The 19,700-nt window shown below is 41.6% G+C and overlaps 1 protein-coding gene across 9 annotated transcripts in view; it reads right to left on the bottom strand.

Annotated features, from left to right (window-relative positions):
• ACACA (acetyl-CoA carboxylase alpha) overlaps positions 1-19,700 on the bottom strand; it is a 331,795-nt gene that overhangs the window by 194,760 nt on the left and 117,335 nt on the right. For 8 of the 9 annotated variants that reach the window (XM_054456897.2, XM_063655503.1, XM_063655506.1 and 5 more), the window contains 2 exons: positions 4,738-4,870; positions 3,134-3,272 (listed from right to left, as the gene is read on the bottom strand). In XM_054456897.2, the coding sequence (XP_054312872.1) occupies positions 3,134-3,272; positions 4,738-4,870 (272 nt within the window). Of the gene's footprint in view, positions 1-3,133; positions 3,273-4,737; positions 4,871-9,333; positions 9,421-19,700 lie in introns of those variants that run through there. The other variant, XM_063655508.1, reaches the window with a different exon arrangement.

Raw genomic sequence — 19,700 nt, 5'->3', positions numbered from 1 at the left:
ACTCTCACTAGCAACATGGGTACCAAATACTCTCACCTATGTTAGGTATTATCAATGTTTTCAATTTTGTGAGTTTTGTAAGTTAAAAAAAAAATCTTTAGTATTGTTTTGGTTTAGATTTCTTTTTTGTTTGTTTGTTTGTTTTTGAGACCGGATCTCACTCTGACACCCAGACTGGAATGCAGCGGCATGATCATGGCTCACTGCAACCTCGGCCTCCCGGGCTCAGGTGATTCTCCCACCTCAGCCTCCAGAGTAGCTGAGACTACAGGCATGCGCCTCTATGCCCAGCTAATTTTTGCATTTTTTGTAGAGACAAAGTTTCACCACATTGTCCAGGCTCACCTTGAACTCCTGGGTTCAAGTGATCCGCCTGCCTTGGCCTCCCAAAGTGCTGAGATTACAGGCGTAAGCCACCATGCCTGGCCCTCCATACTTTTTATCAATAAGGTATAATCTCTTAATCTTAAGGTAGAGTATCTTCACAGATAACATGAAGAATAATATGGTTTCAAGGATTTGCATCAAAATAATTGCGCATGGGGTTAAGAATATAGATGAAACTAGATTAGCCATGAGTTGATAATTATTGATATTGCATGACAGGTAGATGGGAAGGGATTCATTATACTCTTCAACTTTTACATAGTTAAAACACACACACACACACACCAAAAAACACATTCATTTAAAATGCAAATCCTTAGATGTCCAACACACACACATACTCTCCTTAAAAGACAAAGTCTGTGCTTTTGAGGGTGGAAAACAAGGTCCCCCTTGGCAAATACTATATCACATCTTGTAGCCATCTGTAATTTCTAGAAAACCACTTGTGTCATACCTTTATGCATTTGCATATGCTGTTCTTTCTGTCTGGTACACCTTTCTCTCCCCTCAATTGCTTCACTAACTCTTACTCATTCTTGGTTAGACATAATCTCTTTCAGAACGCTTTCTTTCTCTTTTGTTTTTTTCGTTGAGACTGAGTCTCGCTATGTGGCCCAGGCTGGAATGCAGTGGCACGATCTCAGCTCACCACAACCTCCTCCTCCTGGGTTCATGCGATTCTCCTGCCTTAGCTTCCGAGTAGCTGGATTTATAGGTGCCAGCACCATGCCCAGCTAATTTTTGTATTTTTAGTAGAGACGGGGTTTCATCATGTTGGCCAGGCTGGTCCCAAAACTCCTGACCTCAAGTGATCCACCTGCTTCAGCATTCCAAAGTGCTGGGATTACAGGCATGAGCCACCACACTCAGCCTAAGAAAGCTTTCTCTTAAGCCTGCCCCCAAGAATTAGATGTCTCATCTCTGTGTTCTCACCGGACCCTGTGAATGTTTCTTTTATAGCACTTGCCTCATTGTATTGAAATCATTTGTTTCCTAGAACAAGATCACATCTTATTCAACTGTCAGTCTCCATGTTAAGGCAATGAATAAATGAATTAATTGGAGTACCAGGTAGAAATGAGTGAGGAAAAAGAAACCGGGCCGGGAGCAGTGGCTTACACCTGTAATCCTAGCACTTTGGGAGGCCGAGGCAGGTGGATCACAAGGTCAAGAGACCGAGACCATCCTGGCCAACATGGTGAAATCCTGTCTCTACTAAAAATACAAAAATTAGCTGGGTGTGGTGGCACGCACCTGTAGTCCCAGCTACTTGGGAGGCTGAGGCAGAAGAATTGCATGAACCCGGGAGGCGGAGGTTGCAGTGAGCTGAGTTTGCACCACTGTACTGCAGCCTGGCGACAGAGCAAGACTCCCTCTCAAAAGAAAAAAAAAAAAAAAACTATGCAAGATAATCTGTATTTATTATAGATGATCTCATCTTTACAATTATCCAGTGAAACAGACATTAGGATCTTCCTTTTATAAATATGAAACCTGTGGCTCAGAGATGTGAAAGTGTGCATCTAAATGATTTCATATAATAACATGATATAGTTTGAATGTATGTCCCTCACCAAATATCATGTTGAATTGTAATCCCCAGTCTCGGAAATGGGGCCTGGTAGGAGGTGTTTGGATCATGAGGGCAGCTCCCTCATGAACGGCTTGGGCCATCTCCTTGATGATACGTGAGTTCTCACTCTAAGTTCATATGAGATCTGGTTGTTTAAAAGTGTGTGGCACCCTCCCCACAATTCTCTGTCTTGTTCCTGCTCTGGCTATGTGATGTGCCTACTCCCCCTTCACCTTCCCCCAGGATAGTAAGCGTCCTGAGGCCTCCCCAGAAGCAGAGCAGATGCCAGCACCATGCTTCCTGTAAAGCCTGCAGAATCATGAGCCAATTAAACCTCTTTTCTTTACAAATTACCCAGCCTCAGGTATTTCTTTATAGCAATGCAAGAATGACCTAATATATAACATTTGCTTTCTAATAAATTGGTGACTTCTCAATTTCTAAATAAGATGACATAATAACCTTTCTTTCTTAGGAATAATCATAATACCATTGTCTCAACAAAGAAAAAACATATGCAGACTAAAATAAGTATAAAAGGATAGCTCTTTTTTGCAGCTTCCTAGGAGTAAAAGATAAAAAAAAGTAAAAAAAGATAGCTCTTCACATTATCTGTAGGTACTCTACCTTAAGAGATTATACCTTAGTGATAGAAGGTATGGAGAAGAAAGACTAGTCATATCTTTCAGCTATACCAATAGTCTTTATCTACAACTATCAGACAGAGAACCATCTGAGTAAAAAGAATATATAGACGAATTTACAGAGTGAAACACACTTTGGTCCCAAAAGGTCTCTCCCTCAGGAGGAGAAAAAAAAAATCTTAGCCCAGAGTTTTTCTATAATTCAATATAACGCATAAGGAAAAAACAGCATTTCCTTCTAAATCTTTCCACTTACACATTCCAAAGAATGTGGCATAGCAAATATTTAACACTGAAAAAGGCATACACTTGAAAGCCCAAATCAACACTTTTGTTAAATTTCTTCCTACTTAGCCCTAGAACACAGGAATCTGTATTGAGGTTGACTATAGTGCAATCACTTTTATATGCCACTTGGAAGTCCTGTGTTTGGGAATCCCCCTAAGTTAACATTCTCCTACTTAAAGGCTGTGCTGTTCCACGTTTTAGTTTTGAGAGTGATGCTTTCATAATGCTAATAACTCACCTGCATTGGCTTTAAGGTCTTCAGGTGTGACCATGACAACGAATCGAATTGCACGTTCATTTCGAAACATTTCATAAGACCACCTACGGATAGACCGCATGCATTTCACTGCTGCAATGCCATTGTTAGCAATAAGAACCTGGGAGGGGGAAGGAGATGGGAATGGGAGGAAAAGGCAGAAAAAAGCAATAATGGAGGAAAAGAGATGAGAGAATTTTTGCATATCGATCTTTCTGTGTAAAAGTCATACTTTCAACCAAGAATTCTTGTTACTGGTCCAGACTGTTAGAAACTGGCTTCCCCATGGCCAAGCAGTATCTTTAAATGTTAACTAGGCAAATACTTGAGTATGTGCCAGCTAAAACATACTCCTTTCTAACTTCATTTATTTGAAGGGAAAAGTCACAATTACTTAAATCCTGTGACTTTGTGAATTATTCTACCATACTACCATATCAATCACTAGGGAACAGAAGACAATGAAATTCAGAAGGATGATATATTATTAAATCAGGAATGGGGGAAGGCCAACCAGTGCAGGGCCATGCACTCTTCTCTGTTGCAATAAAATGAGGTACACAGCACTGAACATGTTTAAAAACCCTGGTATTAGTTACTTTTCTCCAAAATACTGAACTCCAATACCTTAGAATTGTAGAGAATGCCTCAGAAAGAATGGTCACTGTTGTAGAAAAATCTAAGAATCCTGAGACTTTCTGTAAACAAACCTTTCATCTCCTTACCTATCTTGCAGTCATGCCTCTAAGGATAACATAGACTAATAGACACATACTCTGTCTTTATTGGAAGACTAATAAAAGGATGCTGATGAAGTAATACTTTTAGGAGTGGAAATACAGGTCCCCATCCTTTAATCTTTTAATCACTGGAAGCTATTTCAGCCAAGTCATCCTCTCAGCTCTGACATGGTTTAGATAAAAGTAACACGTAATTACATTTCAAAATACCTGGAATCTGTAAGTATATCATGTGGTATATTACCTTGAAACATCTCAAATACTTGGTGGAAGCCAGTAAGTCACAGTGTATCAAACTCTTAAAGCTTTCTCTTCTGAAACTCTCTCTACTCCCTTAGCTTTCAATCCAATGCTGTGGCATATTATCTCTCCACCAGCACCCACAAGCTAATCAATTCTTCATACCCTGTCAGATCAGCGCAGCCCCACCCTGTAAAACCACAAGATCTTTCAAAAACATGTTTTGTTTTGAGACAGGGTCCCTCTGTCACCCACGTTGGAGTGCAGTGGCACAATCCATAGCTCACGGCAACCGTGAACTCCTGGGCTCAAGTGATCCTTCCGTTTCAGCCTCCCAAGTTGCTAGGACTCAAAAATAACTTTATGAGCACTATTTTAACTCCTTAATTAGCTATGATTAAATTATCTGTGGTAAATACATATTATAGGAAAACAGTGAAGTTATATTAATAGGATGCTAAGGAAGCAGAAAGGCTAAAATTCACATAAAGAGGCAAAGCCTCTGAGAATCTAAATATCAATTGGGAGCAAATCTAGACAACAAATCTAGGCAAGCATTAAATCCTATGTGCTTTTGACAAAATAATTCAGCAAGTTACAACTTACCTTCTCAATCACTTTATTTCCCCCAAAGCGAGTAACAAATTCTGCTGGAGAAGCCACAGTGAAATCTCGTTGAGAATCTATTTTCTTTCTGTCTCGGCCCTGCTTTACTAGGTGCAAGCCAGACATGCTGGACCTATAAAAATACAGAAGCCATAAAAACACCACCTATATTTTCTGGAGACCTGCTTTTCACTACCATACCCATAACAGTACTTTCACAACTGCATCCTGTGAAGACTATATGCTGGCAGGTCACATACTTTTCAAATAAAAGAGAGAAAAGAAAATGATTCTTGCTTGTGGAAATTTAAGAAAAAAAAAGGCGTTTCTGAATAATAAAAGATAATATCAAGGTTTACCAGCAGATGCCATCATAAAGAGATAGGCAAAGGATAGATGGTAGAAATAATAGACTCAGAGACCGTTAAAGCCAAAAAACAAGTTACCAGGGTTGTTTCTGGATCACGACTCTGGTGTGCAGATGACCTTCACCTCTGTATCTCTGACTTCTATCTTTCATATGAGCTATAACTCCACATTTTAAAACTGCCTACTAAATGTTTTACCTGGGTATCCCCTAGGTATTTCAAAATGAACAACTCCAAAACAAAATTCTTTACAAGGCAGCATAATATGCCATATTTAATCAGTTTTAAGGTTCTACTTCTTTTCTTTTTACTTTAAAAAAATCTCCTAGGCCGGGTGCAGTGGCTCATGCCTGTAATCCCAGCACTTTGGGAGGCTGAGATAAGAGGATGGCTTGAGACCAGGAATTCGAGACCAGCCTAGGCAACACGGCAAAACCCTGTCTATAAAAAAAATACAAAAATTAGCTGGCACAGTCGTGTGTGCCTGTAGCCCCAGTTACTTGGGGTGGGGGGGCGGGGGGCAGCTGAGGCAGGTGAATTGCTTGGGCATGTGTGGTCGAGGCTGCAGTAAGTCATAGTTGTGCTACTGCACTCTAGCCTGGGTAACAGAATGAGATGGGTGTCTCAAAAAAAAAAAATCTGAAATTGGTATGTATTTTACAGTTGATGCCTTATTAAATTGGCAGTACTGTTTTTGTTGTTGTTTTGAGCCAGAGTCTTGCTCTGTCGCCCAGGTTGGAATGCACTGGCCAGATCTCAACTCACTACAACCTTTGACTCCCAGGTTCAAGCGATTCTCCTGCCTCAGCCTGCAGAGTAGCTGAGACTGTAGGTGCGCGCCACCACACCTGGCTAATTTTTGTATTTTTAGTAGAGACAAGGTTTCGCCATGTTGTCCAGGCTGGTCTCGAACTCCTGACCTCAGGTGATCCGTCCACATCGGCCTTCCAAAGTGTTGTGATTACAGGCATGAGCCACTGCGCCTGGCCGGCAGTACTGTATTTTTTCTTAGTGGTACATAAAATAACAGCATTTCTAACAATCAATGGCACCTTGGATTAGACAAAATATGATAGTGGAAACAGCACAGGCCTGGGTTTACATTCCAGATCTGTCCACTTAAATGATCTTTTGCAAATAATTTAACCTTCTCAGCTTCAGTGTTCTCTTTGTAAAATATGCATAATATTCACTGTCCCGGTTATTTACCTATTGTCTCTCAGCTCCAAACCTACCCTTTTATGCTGTGCTCTGTGACAATGGGGCCAAGATTCTGCAAACTTCATTTCCAAGACTCCTTTGCTAGCTCCTTCCTGTTCTGTTCACCAAACCGGAAGGCAGAAAGGTAAGAAAAGGGCCTTCCTTCCTATTTCCCAGCTGTTATCAGCATTGCTCCAGCTGTAACAGAGACTTAATTCCAGTCTCTAGCTTCTTTCAACAGTCTGGTGAAAAGCCATAGAGGTACCAGCAGCAGTGGGTTGTGGCTCTTTGGCAGTCAGGATATCAACCTTGCCATGCTCACTCATCCTCTGGACCTCACTGCCTGAGCCTATCAATCACTTGTCAGGCCAAGGATCTGAGTACCAGCTACTCAAAGCTTACGCCCAGAGGTCCAGGCACCAGCCCTCCAGGGGACCTCCACCAAGCTCCTAGGTTCTGGTAACACTACCTCCCTTTTGTTCTCCCAGACTTAGGGGTGATAGCTACTTCCTCTAGTTATTAACTCTGGGGTACCTCAGCATGCCTTTTTTGTTGTTGTTCTTTTATTCTTCTAACACCCAATTATGCAATTCTCACTATTGAATGTTCTCTGTTTGTAACACCTAGTACAATTTATTTTCCTTGTGACTGCACCTTGACTGATAGACCCTCCAAAAGAGTGTTCAGAGGATTAAATAAGATAGTGGATATAAGCTCCTTTGTACACTGTTTCATAGACAGCCGTTTTCTTTTCCTGTTCCCACCTTTTCTTCCTTTCCCCTACAATTTAAACTTGATGGGGCAGTAAGGTATCTTTTCAAAATAAGAAGGTATGATTAAAATCTTCCCACATGCAGCAAAATATCTAGCTTTCTGTGCACATACATAGTTTTACATATATATATATAAATAAGACCAGTCTTTCTTTCTTCTCTGAGTGTCTCTATGCATAAAACTCAATGAGTGGGCATTTTCCCTACACTTCACATGACTTAGTGTGGCTCTTAACTTGCAAAACCACCACCTACGGGAGTATAACAAGAAGGGAAAAGGCCAGGCACGGTGGCTCACACCTGTAATCCCAGCACTTTGGGAGGCCGAGGCAGGCGGATCACTTGAGGCCAGGAGTTCTAGACCAGCTTGGCCAACATGGCGAAACCGCGTCTCTACTAAAAAAAAAAAAAAATTGCCGGGCATGGTGGTGCACGTCTGTAATCCCAGCTACTCAGGAGGCTGAGGTGGGAGAATCACTTGAACCCAGGAGGCAGAGGTTGCAGTGAGCAGAGATCAAGTCACTGCACTCCAGCCTGGGCAACAGAGCGAGACTCTGTCTCAAAAACAAAAAGACAAAAAGACAAAAAAAAAACAAAAAAAAAAACAAGAAGGGACAGTTCAGAGTCTAGCAGCTACTTTGCCTACTAGACTTAAGGACAGCCATAACAAAGGCTATGCACTCTGCTGTTGGCACTCAATATAAAATGATCTGTACCCTTCTTAGAGATTGACATTTCAAGCTGGTCAATCTATTAAACTTTTCTTCATCCTTTTCTATCCAGGTATTTAGTTATACTGCATCTGGACTGGAACTTTAAAGTTAAGAGGCACCTTATAGAAAAAGAGGCCCACAAGGAGAATGATTTGTCTAAGGTCACAAAGGAAGTCTGTAGCATATATAGACCAGAAAACCAGGTTTCATGGTCATTTCAATGTTCTTCCAATTACACTATGCAACATATCTAATGATAATAAACACCAGAGGTCTAAAAACAGTGCCAGTGTACATGTTTTGTTTCATTTTTTTAATTGCTTCATTTTTCTTTCATACATTCTTTTTAATTTTTTTATTATTGCATATATTTTTAAATAAACAAAAATTACCTTCCTGTCCTCAACTTTGTCATGAACCTATTTCTTTTGGGCTCCACGTCCATGGATCATTATCAGTGTATCAGACTGAGCAATAACATGAATGAATCTCAAAAACCTCATGTTCAGAGAAGGAAACCAGACACAAAAAAGTATATACCATATGACTCCATTTATATGACAAGGATAACTAATCCACAGTGCAGAACACGAATCAGTGGGCTGGGGCTATGGGAACCGACTGCAAGGGAGTATGGGAATGATGGAAATGTTCTATATCTTGATCTTGTAGTAATGGTTACACGGGTAGATATATGTGTTAAAACCATCAAACTACATAATTTTAAAAGGTGAACTTGGCCTGGTACATTGGTTCACACGTGTAAACCCAGCACTTTGGGAGGGCAAGGCAGAAGGACTGCTTGAGCCCAGGAGTTCAAGACCAGCCTGGGCAATATAGAAAGAGCTCATCTATACAAAAAAATCAAAGAATTCGCCGGCCTTGATGGCACACGCCTATAGTCCCAGCTACTTAGGAGGCTGAGGTGGGAGAATCACTTGAGCCAGGAAGACTAGGCTGCAGTAAGCTATGATCACACCACTGCACTCCAGCCTAGGTGACAGAGTGAGATCCTGCCCCCACCCCACCAAAAAAAAAAAGGGTAAACTTTACTGTACTTAAATTATACCTCAACAAACCTGACTTTTGAAAGTACTCATTTAACTGCCAGGCATGATGGCTCCCGCCTGTAATCCCAGCACTTTGGGAGGCTGAGGCGGATGGATCACTTGAGGTCAGGAGTTCGAGACCAGCCTGACCAATATGGTGAAACCCCGTCTCTACTAAAATTACAAAAATTAGCCAGGCGTGGTGGCAGGCACCTGTAGTCCCAGCTACTCGGGAGGCTGAGCAGGAGAATCACTTGAACCCAGAAGACAGAGGTTGCAGTGAGCTGAGATCACGCCACTGCACTCTAGCCTGGGCAACAGAGTTAGACTCCATCTCAAAAAAAAAACAAAAAACAAAAATATCATTTAACTGTCCACATGAAACAGGTACATTTGGCTGTAAATTATTCCTCAATAAAGTTGGCTTTTAAAGAACTGTTACTAATGGTATGGAAAGGCAACACAGAGAATAAGGCTAAGGAAGTACCCACACCTTGAAAATCAGCAACTATAAGTATGGCACAATCAAACATTTCTTCATCTGTCCTCATTATCTTCAACCCTCTAGGCACCTCCACTTCATATCCCACGAGTATTTCAAAGTCTGAGGATACAAAAATGTCAATCAAAATGCAAACTAGGACTGATCTTCTTAGGAACTTCCATTTTTCCGTTACCCCATATACATTTAGATACCTAACCAATACCATGTGCTCTCCGGCAGAAATATAATCTACTCTATCACAACTTGGCTTTCTCAACAACAGGAATCCACCATTGCATTATAGTATTTTTGTCAGTACTACTCCAATTCATTCTTCAAAATGCAGCTAAACTGTCAGTGCTCCCAGTGAGCCTTTGCTGATACTGATCCTTCCAACTTCACCCCTTAAGGAGATAGATAATTGAGCTTCCTCTGCGCCACACCAGAACATGCACTTACATCTTTCTTCCCAATCACACTGGACTGTTACATGAGTTTAACACATCTGTTTTCCCTGATAAATAGTGTGTGTTCCTTGAGGTCAGATACTCTTATTCATCCCTTGAGGTCAGAGATTCTTATTTATTGCTGTATCTCCAGCACCAAAGGGTACCTGGCACAGATAGAAGCTGCTCAAACATCTTTGGGCTTTTTTTTTTTAGACAGAGTCTCACTCTGTCACCCAGGCTGGAGTGCAGTGGTCCAATCTCGACTTATTGCAACCTCCACCTCCCAGGTTCAAGCGATTCTTGTGCCTCAGCCTCCCAAGTAGCTGGAATTACAGGTATGTGCCACCACGCTCGACTAATTTTTTCTATTTTTAGCACAGACGGGGTTTCACCATGTTGGCCAGGCTGGTCTCAAATTCCTGGTCTCAAGTGATCTGCCCGCCTCAGCCTTCCAAAATGCTGGGATTACAAGTGGGAGCCACCACACCTAGCCTGTTCAAACATTTCTGAATGGTGATTATTATTTATTAATTATTGACAACTACACAAAATAACACTATTTCTGAGTACTCGCTATGGGACAGACACTATGCTAAGCTCTTTACATGCATTGGCATATTAATCCTCACAATAATGCTATGATGTTTGAGCACCATTTTACAAGTGAGGCTCAGAGGGATTAGGTAACTTGCCCATGATCATTCACACAGCCAGAAGTAATAAAACAGATCTGAATCCAACCTTTCTGACTCTTAAGTACTTGAACTTGATACCCTACAATACTGCCTTAAGTTAACCTGCACTGAATATAGTCACAGTTAATTATTCACTGTATATCCATGTAAAGAATTATGTTTTTAGAGCAGGGGTATCCAATCTTTTGGCTTCCCTGGGCCACATTGGAAGAAGAATTGTCTTGGGCCACATATAAAATATGCTAACACTGGCGGGCACAGTGGCTCGCGCCTGAATTCTAGCACTTTGGGAGGCTGAGGTAGGTGGACCACGAGGTCAAGATATCAAGGCCATCCTGGCCAACATGGTAAAACCCCGTCTCTAATAAAAATACAAAAAATTAGCCGGGCGTGGTGGCGTGTGCCTGTAGTCCCAGATACTTGGGAAGCTGAGGCAGGAGAATAGCTTGAACCTGGGAGGCGGAGGTTGCAGTGAGCCGAGATCACACCACTACACTCCAGCCTGGCAACAGAGCAAGACTCCGTCTCAAAAAAAAAAAAAAAAAAAAAAAAGAAACACACTAACACTAATGATAGCTGATGAGAAACACACACACACACACATCTCATAATATTTGTTTTTGTTTTTGTTTTGAGATGGAGTTTCGCTCTTGTTGCCCCAGGCTGGAGTACAATGGTGCGATCTCGGCTCACCGCAACCTCCGCCTCCCGGGTTCAAGCGATTCTCCTGCCTCAGCCTTCCTGAGTAGCTGGGATTACAGGCATGCGCCACCATGCCCGGCTAATTTTGTGTTTTTAGTAGAGATGGGGTTTCTCTGTGTTGGTCAGGCTGGTCTCGAGCTCCCAACCTCAGGTGATCCACCTGCCTCGGCTTCCCAAAGTGCTGGAATTACAGGCGTGAGCCACCACACCTGGTCAAAAATCTCGTTTACGAATTTTTTGTTGGGCCTCATCCAAAGCTGTGTTGGGCCTCATCCAAAGCTGTCCTGGGCTACATGAAGTCCATGGGCAGTGGTTTCAACGAGCTTACTTTAGAGCAAATAACAGGTGATGTTTCTTTAAAACAGTTTTTGGAGAACAAATTTCTTAGATCTTTGCTGCCCATGTCTTCCAATGTTTACATATAAGCCCCAAATACATGCCGGTCATACTAACCATTACAAATCTCAATTCTCTCAAGAACTGAAAGAACGCCTGATGATGTTATTAAATAAATAACTGATACGATTATACTCATCTGAGATGACATATACTAAATAAATGTAGTCTTAAAGTTATCAAAAAATTAAGATAAAATTAAACATGAAGGAAAGGGCAAGAGTAAAAGGCAATGCCTTTTAGGAGAACTTTTTTTTTTTCATTGAAACTGTAAAAATGTGAAGATACTAGAATGTTAATTTGACAGCTCTAAGAAGTAATTTTTTAATGTTGCACAAAATGTAGTATGAATTTCATATATTCAATTAAAAATGTGCTTATGTATCTAATAAGCAAAGTTGAACTACCCTTGCGGAAATGTATTACCTGTTCAATGGCCTAAGGGATAATAGGTAATTTTACAGAGGGTGATACGAGCATTTGTAAAGCTCTGTATAACTGTATAACATCATGTAAATTTGTATGATTTTGTTTTATGAATATAGTTTCAACTTGCTAAGTAAAGCAATAAGGGGCAAACACTAAACTTACTACTTAAAAAGCATTAAACAGTTAGACTTTGTAATGATAGTCTTTCAAGGTTTACCCTTGCTGCCATTATGCTGCTATGAAATTCTCAAAGCATCTTGAGAAAAACAAGCTTTGATTCCCCTTGGAACTTTCTGAACAGGGCAAAGTATATAAAGTCCTCTCAAGGGAAAGCCAGAAGTTAACAAAAAAAGGCATCCTATAAGCAAGTTAAAAGAAAGATCAGACTTTAAACACAAGCATTTTTCTGTGCATCATCCTGAAAGATTTCAAAATGAAAAGAAGAGAATAAAAAAGGATAAAGAGTATAAGAAAGGCCAGGTGCGGTGGCTCACACCTGTAATCCCAGCACTTTGGGAGGCCAAGGTGGGCGGATGGCTTGAGGCCAGGAATTCAAGGCCAGCCTTGCCAACATGGCAAAACCACATCTCTACTAAAAAAAAAAAAAAAAAAAAAAAAATACAAAAATTAGCTGGGCATGGTGGTGTGTGCCTGTAGTCCCAGCTACTCGGGAAGCTGACACAGGAGAATCGCTTGAATCTGGGAGGCGGAGGTTGCAGTGAGCTGAGATCGCACCACTGCACTCCAGCCTAGGCAACAGAGCGAGACTTAGTCTCAAAAAAAAAGAAACTGACTCTAGGCAAATAACCAATAAGTACTCCAGTGCCAGCACTATCTGTGCAAAACAGGAAACAAAGTGTGAAGCAATGCAAGCACATATGTGAAATTTGGCTCCACACTAAATCCGGCTTCATGCTTAACTATATATTAAAAAAATTGGCAAACTGCCGACACATTTTTACAATACTTATTTTTACTTTAATCAAGACTAAGAACTTTAACTATGAAAATGTTAATTAGCCAAATTTCTCCAGTTCTCTATCAGGTTTTAAGGAATATTTTATTATCTAAACTTTTCCACGTCTTTCTCCCCTCCTTACCAGTTCCTTACTACATTGTTTCATAAATAACCTTTTCAAATCTGTAATTTGAACTAACTCTTAGATAACTTCTGAATTAGACAAAATTATTATTTTTTCTCACTAATCACACAACACTTTCTGGCACATTTTGTATATAGAATCATGTGTTAACTAGAATTCTTATCCTTAGTAACCTAAAACTTTAGTGAAACCCGAAAAAGCAAGAAATCCTGAACCAATAGAGATAAAAGCATTATAGATAAGAACAATTCCACAATTTTTAGAAACACATTTCCCCATGTCACAACCTTTTCTTAATTGGAACTGACCCAGATATTCAATGAGCATCAAAAATAATTTTAGGACTTTTTTTTTTTTTTTTTTTTTGAGACAGTCTTGCTCTGTCCCCCAGGGTGGAGTGCAGTGGTGTAATCTCAACTCACTGTAACCTCCTCTTCCCAGGTTCAAGCAATTCTCCAGCCTCAGCCCCCCAGTATCTGGGATTACAGGCACACACCACCATGCCCACCTAATTTTTGTATTTTCAGTAGAGATGGGGTTTCGCCACACTGGCCAGGCTGGTCTCGAACTCCTGACCTCGGGTGATCCACCCTCCTTGGCCTTCCAAAGTGCTGGGATTATAGGCATGAGCCACCATGCCTGGCCAAGATTTTAATTTACACAAAAAGATTACCTAAAACATTTATCCCATTCACTGTACTCAATTCTTTCATGTTTAACAGTTTATTTAGATAACTTCTTTTTTTTTTTTTTGAGACGGAGTTCCGGTCTGTCGCCCAGGCTGGAGTGCAGTGGCGCGATCTCGGCTCACTGCAAGCTCCACCTCCTGGGTTCACGTCATTCTCCTGCCTCAGCCTCCCGAGCAGCTGGGACTACAGGCGCCTGCCACGACGCCCGGCTAATTTTTTGTATTTTTTAGTAGAAACGGGGTTTCACCGTGTTAGCCAGGATGGTCTCAATCTCCTGACCTTGTGATCCGCCCGCCTCGGCCTCCCAAAGTGCTGGGATTACAGGCGTGAGCCACCGCGCCCGGCCTAGATAACTTCTATAAACGGAGATATCAGACACTATCATTTAAAGTTAGTTATTTCCTTGCTAACCATGTTTTTAATAGCCAGTGAACATAAGGTGCTCACCTAAACCTAAGTAACAGCCTTAAAGGTAAATACATTGGTATTTTTTTTTGCCAATAACTCAGAAGACTTAGCTAACAACATTAAGTTACTCTCATTTGTTGAAAAAAAAAAAAAAGGCACACAAACCAAGATCATTTTGTTTGGGCTAAGTTAGTAGTTTTATAACCTTCTATGCCAAACATTGACATCTCAAAATATTTAGCATAGACAAATATAAAATCCAGACAAATAATGTATTCTGACAATTCTGAAGGCATTTCTAGTTTTATTTTACTAATAATTTTAAAGCCAGCTTGTTTAGTAAAGTTATACTTAAGTCACGTGAACTTGAAAATTGTTTAGACTTACTTACTTAATTTTTAAGTGCTCTTTTATTTATAAGCCAATTTGGTAGACACGACATGTAACAATAAGTGTGCATACAAATAAACACATCTAGACATATACAGACGTACACAAACGAAGATTCAATTGCTTTTAACTTGGAATCTTAAGGCATGAGATAGCAATACAAGCTTGGGGGGTTTTACTTTGTTTGCCCCAATAGATAATCCAATGAAGGCTGTGAACCAAAATTTCAGATAAAGCAGTTCCCACAGCAGTTTGACACGTGCAACTCCATCCCACTTTCCCATTCAACAGCAAGCTCCAGATTCCAAACAATATTGGGGCCAAACAGTATTGCAACTTCGAGAGAAAATTCTAAGGAGGGCTTAATACTAGACCTCAGAACTCCGCCTAGGGTGTCCCCTTTGGAGAAGCTGAGGTCTGGAGGATCCCTGGGCCGTCCCCCTTTGGGGTCCAGCCTTAGAGTGTCAGACATCTCTGACCTTAGGTGGGCACTGGTGCTGCTTAGCATGTTTTCCCTTCAGAGGCGATGGCCTACTATGAGGTTTCCTTTTGTCCCTGGATGAAGGCCAGGACTTCTGGCATCCTTATAATTTGATAAGGCCACACTTTCCCATGCTTCCTGTTCCACTAGAGTGATAGCCATGAACTGTAATGACAGGAACTGGAGGCTGGGTGGGTTTCTTTTGTCCTTAGCCAGTAGAGTAGGGGAAGGGAAGAAATTAGCATGAGAAAACAAGGTTTAAGTCGCTGAAACAAATGCCAGCTCTCCCCAAGCTGTGCCACACGTAGGGATCAGGGACCACAACTGGAAAAGATAGAAAGGAGTCCTTCAGAGTGGCCCCGGCCAGAAACCTGCAGTTGCTTCTGTGTTTAGGTGCTGCCCACCAACAGTCCCAAGTTGGAAAGGAAAAGAGAGAGAGAGACTGAGATTCCCCTGTATGGAGCATGAAAAACAAACGAGAAAAATAAACCCCAAACTTTGGGATTACCTCCTGGCTGGCTTGCCAAAATACGTTACCAGTGGAGGGTGTACAAATTCTTGGTGTTTTGAACAAAGAATTGAACAAAACACACAAACAAAGCAGGGAAAGAATAAAGCAACAAAAACAGAGACTTAACTGAAAATGAAAGCACACGGTCAGGCACAGTGGCTCACATCTCTAATTCCAGCACTTTGGGAGGTAGATGTGGGGGATAACATGAGGTCAGGAGTTCGAGACCAGCCTAGCCAACATGTTGAAACGTTGTCTCTACTAAAAATACAAAAATTAGGCCGGGCACGGTGGCTCACACCTGTAATCCCAACACATTGGGAGGCTGAGGTGGGCGGATCACGAGGTCAGGAGATCAAGACCATCCTGGCTAACACAGTGAAACCCCATCTCTACTAAAAAATACAAAAAATTAGCTGGGCGTGGTGGCGGGCGCCTGTAGTCCCAGCTACTCGGGAGGCTGAGGCCTGAGAATTGCTTGAACCCGGGAGGCAAAGGTTTCAATGAGCCAAGATTGCACCACTGCACTCCAGCCTGGGCTAAAGAGCGAGACTCCATTTCAAAAAATCAAAAAATTAAAATAAAATTAAAAAAAGAAAATGAAAGCACACTTTACAGGTTGGGAGCTGGCCCAAGCAAGCCACTCAAGGGTCTGGTTACAGAATTTTCTGGGGTTTAAATACCCTCTAGAGATTTCCATTGTTACTTGGTATACACCCTGTGTAAATAAAGATGATGAAGTAATGTTACAAAGTCATTTATTCAATGTATATCCTATGTAAAGGAAGAGGATGTTTCCTGTCATAACTGAAGTGTTTGTTTCCATTTGATTTAGTTCTAGGAAGTTCTTGGGTTCCCTGCCTCCAGGTCCTATTTGCTTGCATAGTTCTCATTGTGTCCTCACAGAGTGGAAGGGGAAAGGCAGATCTTTGGAGCCTTTTTTTTTTTTTTTTTTTTTTGAGACAGAATCTCGCTCTCTCTCCCAGTCTGGAGTGCAGTGGTGCGATCTCGGCTCACTGCAAGCTCCGCCTCCTGGGTTCAAACCATTCTCCTCCCTCAGCCTCCAGAGTAGCTGGGACTACAGGTGCCCGCCACCACGCCCGGCTAATTTTTTGTATTTTTAGTAGAGACGGGGTTTCACCATGTTAGCCAGGATGGTCTCGATCTCCTGACCTCGTGATCTGCCTGCCTCGGCCTCCCAAAGTGCTGGGATTACAGGCATGAACCACCGCACCTGGCCTGGAGCCTATTTTATAAGGGCACTAATCCCATTCGTGAGGGCTCTGCCCCATGATCTACTCAACTCCCAAAGGCCCCACTTCTTGACATAGTGGTAATTAGATTTCAACATATACATTTTTTGTGTGTGTGAGGCAGAGTCTGGCTCTGTAGCCCAGGCTGGAGTGCAGTAGCACGATGTCAGGTCACTGCAACCTCCATCTCCCAGGTTCAAGCAATTCTCGTGCCTCAACCACCTGAGTAGCTGGGATTACAGGATCCTACCACCATACCCGGCTAATTTTTGTATTTTTAGTAGAGATGGAGTTTCACCATGTTGCCCAGGCTGGTCTCGAACTCCTGGCCTCGGGTGATCTGCCCGCCTCGGCCTCCCAAAGTGCTGAGGTTACAGACATGAGCCACCACGCCCAGCCTCAACATATAAATTTTGGCAAAGACACATTCAGACACTATATATTAATATATACTTATATATATGCACGTTTTATTTCTATATGTATAGGCATGAGGTTTTTATATAAAAACTATGTTATATATAAAACACATTTAAGGCCAGGCGCAGTGGCTCACGCCTGTAATCCCAACACTTTAGGAGGCCAAGGCGGGTGGATCACCTGAGGTCGGGAGTTCAAGACCAGCCTGACCAACATAAAGAAACCCCATCTCTGCTAAAAATACAAAATTAGTGGGGCATGGTGGTGCATGCCTGTAATCCCAGCTACTCGGGAGGCTGAGGCAGGGGAATCGCTTGAACCCGGGAGGCAGGGGTTGTGGTAAGCCAAGATCGCGCCATCACACTCCAGCCTGGGCGACAAAAGTGAAACTCCATCTCAAAAGGAAAAAAAAAAAAACCAACCACACACACATGCGTGTGTGTACATATATATGTATGTGTGTGTGTGTGTGTGTGTGTGTGTACATATATATATATATATATATGTATATATATATACACTTTTTTTTTTTTTTTTGAGACAGAGTTTCGCTCTTGTTGCCCAGACTGGAGTGTGATGGCATGATCTTTGCTCACTGCAAATTCTGCCTCCTGGGTTCGATCGATCAAGCAATTCTCCTGCCTCGGCCTCCCAAGTAGATGAGACTACAGGTGCCTGCCATCACACCCAGCTAATTTTTGTATTTTTAGTAGAGACAGGGTTTCACCATGTTGGCCAGGCTGGTCTCGTACTCATGACCTTAGGTGATCCACCCGCCTTGGCCTCGCAAAGTACTGGGATTACAGGCATAAGCCACTACCATGTCCAGCCTATATATACATTTTTGAAATATATATTTATACATGTATATACATAAAAAATTTTGATACTATATTATATATATACACAAACATAGATTATATATAATATATCTCAGTTACTTTGGAAAAAAAAATTTTTAGAGATGGGTTCTCATTGTTGACCAGGCTGCAGTGCAGTGGCAGGAATATATCTCCCTGCAACCTCAAACTCCTGGGCTCAAGCAATCCTCTGGCCTCAGCCTCCACAGTAGCTGGTACTACATGCTCATGCCACTGCACCCAGCTATACTGGAGTTACTTTTATACCTCTTTGCCTCTCAGTGGAAGTTTTGCTTGGTTATCCCCTCAAAGGGTGGAAGAAGTGGTAAAAAAGAAAAAGGCAATTACAGAGGCAGTTGGGGGGAAAAAAGGAATGGAAAAGGATGATCTAAAGACAGATTTTGCCAACTCAGTGTTTTTTGTTTATTTTCTGTCTTTGCCTAAGTTTAGTTTAACTTTCAGTAATTTTCTTCAAAATAAAAACTCTACATTATAAAAACAAGCAAACAAAAAAGATAATGGAGGGATGCCAGGCACAGTGGCCTGTAATACCAACACTTCTGAGGGCCAAAGTGGGAGAATTGCTTGAGTATAGGAGTTTGAGATTAGCCTCGGCAACACAGTGAGACCCCATCTCTACAAAAAACTTAAAAAGAAAAAAAAAACAGCAGGCATGATGGTGCATGCCTGTAGTCCCAGCTACCCAGGAGGCTGAGGTGGGAGGATCACTTGAGCCCAGGAGTTCAAGGCTACTGTGAGCTATGACTGCGCCACTGCACAAGCAAATCATTCAAGTCTTTTATGTCAATTCTCTGCAGGGAGGTGAAGACCTGCAAGAGGCCTGAAGAAGGCCTGACTCATTTCCTCCTCAGCCTGAGTTCTAATGGCAATAAGAAAGGTCCCAAAGTGAAGGAGTTCGTCATCCTGAACAACTCTGTCTGACTACATGTCACAATTACAGCACGCACCTTTCCTAGCCCCAGACACACATTCTAAAAAAGTTTTCTGCAAAACTATACAACATCTTTCCTTTACAGCAGTTGAAGAGACTTCACTGGAAATACTAGCCAAATCCAGGGAGTAAATTTGATACATCTGAGGTTCCCTTCAGGAAATAATAGCACAGCAGGGTCTGCATGGGGTGCTTGTTTTCAGCGTAGCTATAATATCACACATGGGCTCAGGGATCTTTTCTTCAAATTCCCAATGTAAAATAAAGATTTAGAAATTCAGGAGCCAATACGCCCATTTTTATTCATTTTCTTAAAAAAAAATAGCCTTTATTTTTTAAAGATAGAAAAAAAATGATCAAATAAATTTCAGGTCTTAGCTGTCAGTACCTCACTGGTTTTTTAAAGATATATATATTACCCAAATGTGGTAGCCTAACACTTACCTTTGAAGCATATAATATCTCATTTCCTTATTTTCCTCTGGAGAACCCTCCATATCAAGATGGGAAAAGAATGGAAGCTTTTTCTTCAGATTTCGGCCTTGTAAACACAAACCGCAGTTCCTCCTTCTGTTGCAGCTGCTCAAAACCCCAGAGGACAAGAGATACTGTGCCTTCTGCCTGGCTTCAGTCAGACT

Source organism: Pongo pygmaeus, chromosome 19 (assembly GCF_028885625.2).
Source record: "Pongo pygmaeus isolate AG05252 chromosome 19, NHGRI_mPonPyg2-v2.0_pri, whole genome shotgun sequence".
In the NCBI taxonomy this organism is placed as follows: Eukaryota; Metazoa; Chordata; class Mammalia; order Primates; family Hominidae; genus Pongo; species Pongo pygmaeus.
The sequence above is the reverse complement of the archived record's forward strand: the minus strand, read 5'-3'. Positions and strand labels throughout refer to the sequence as shown.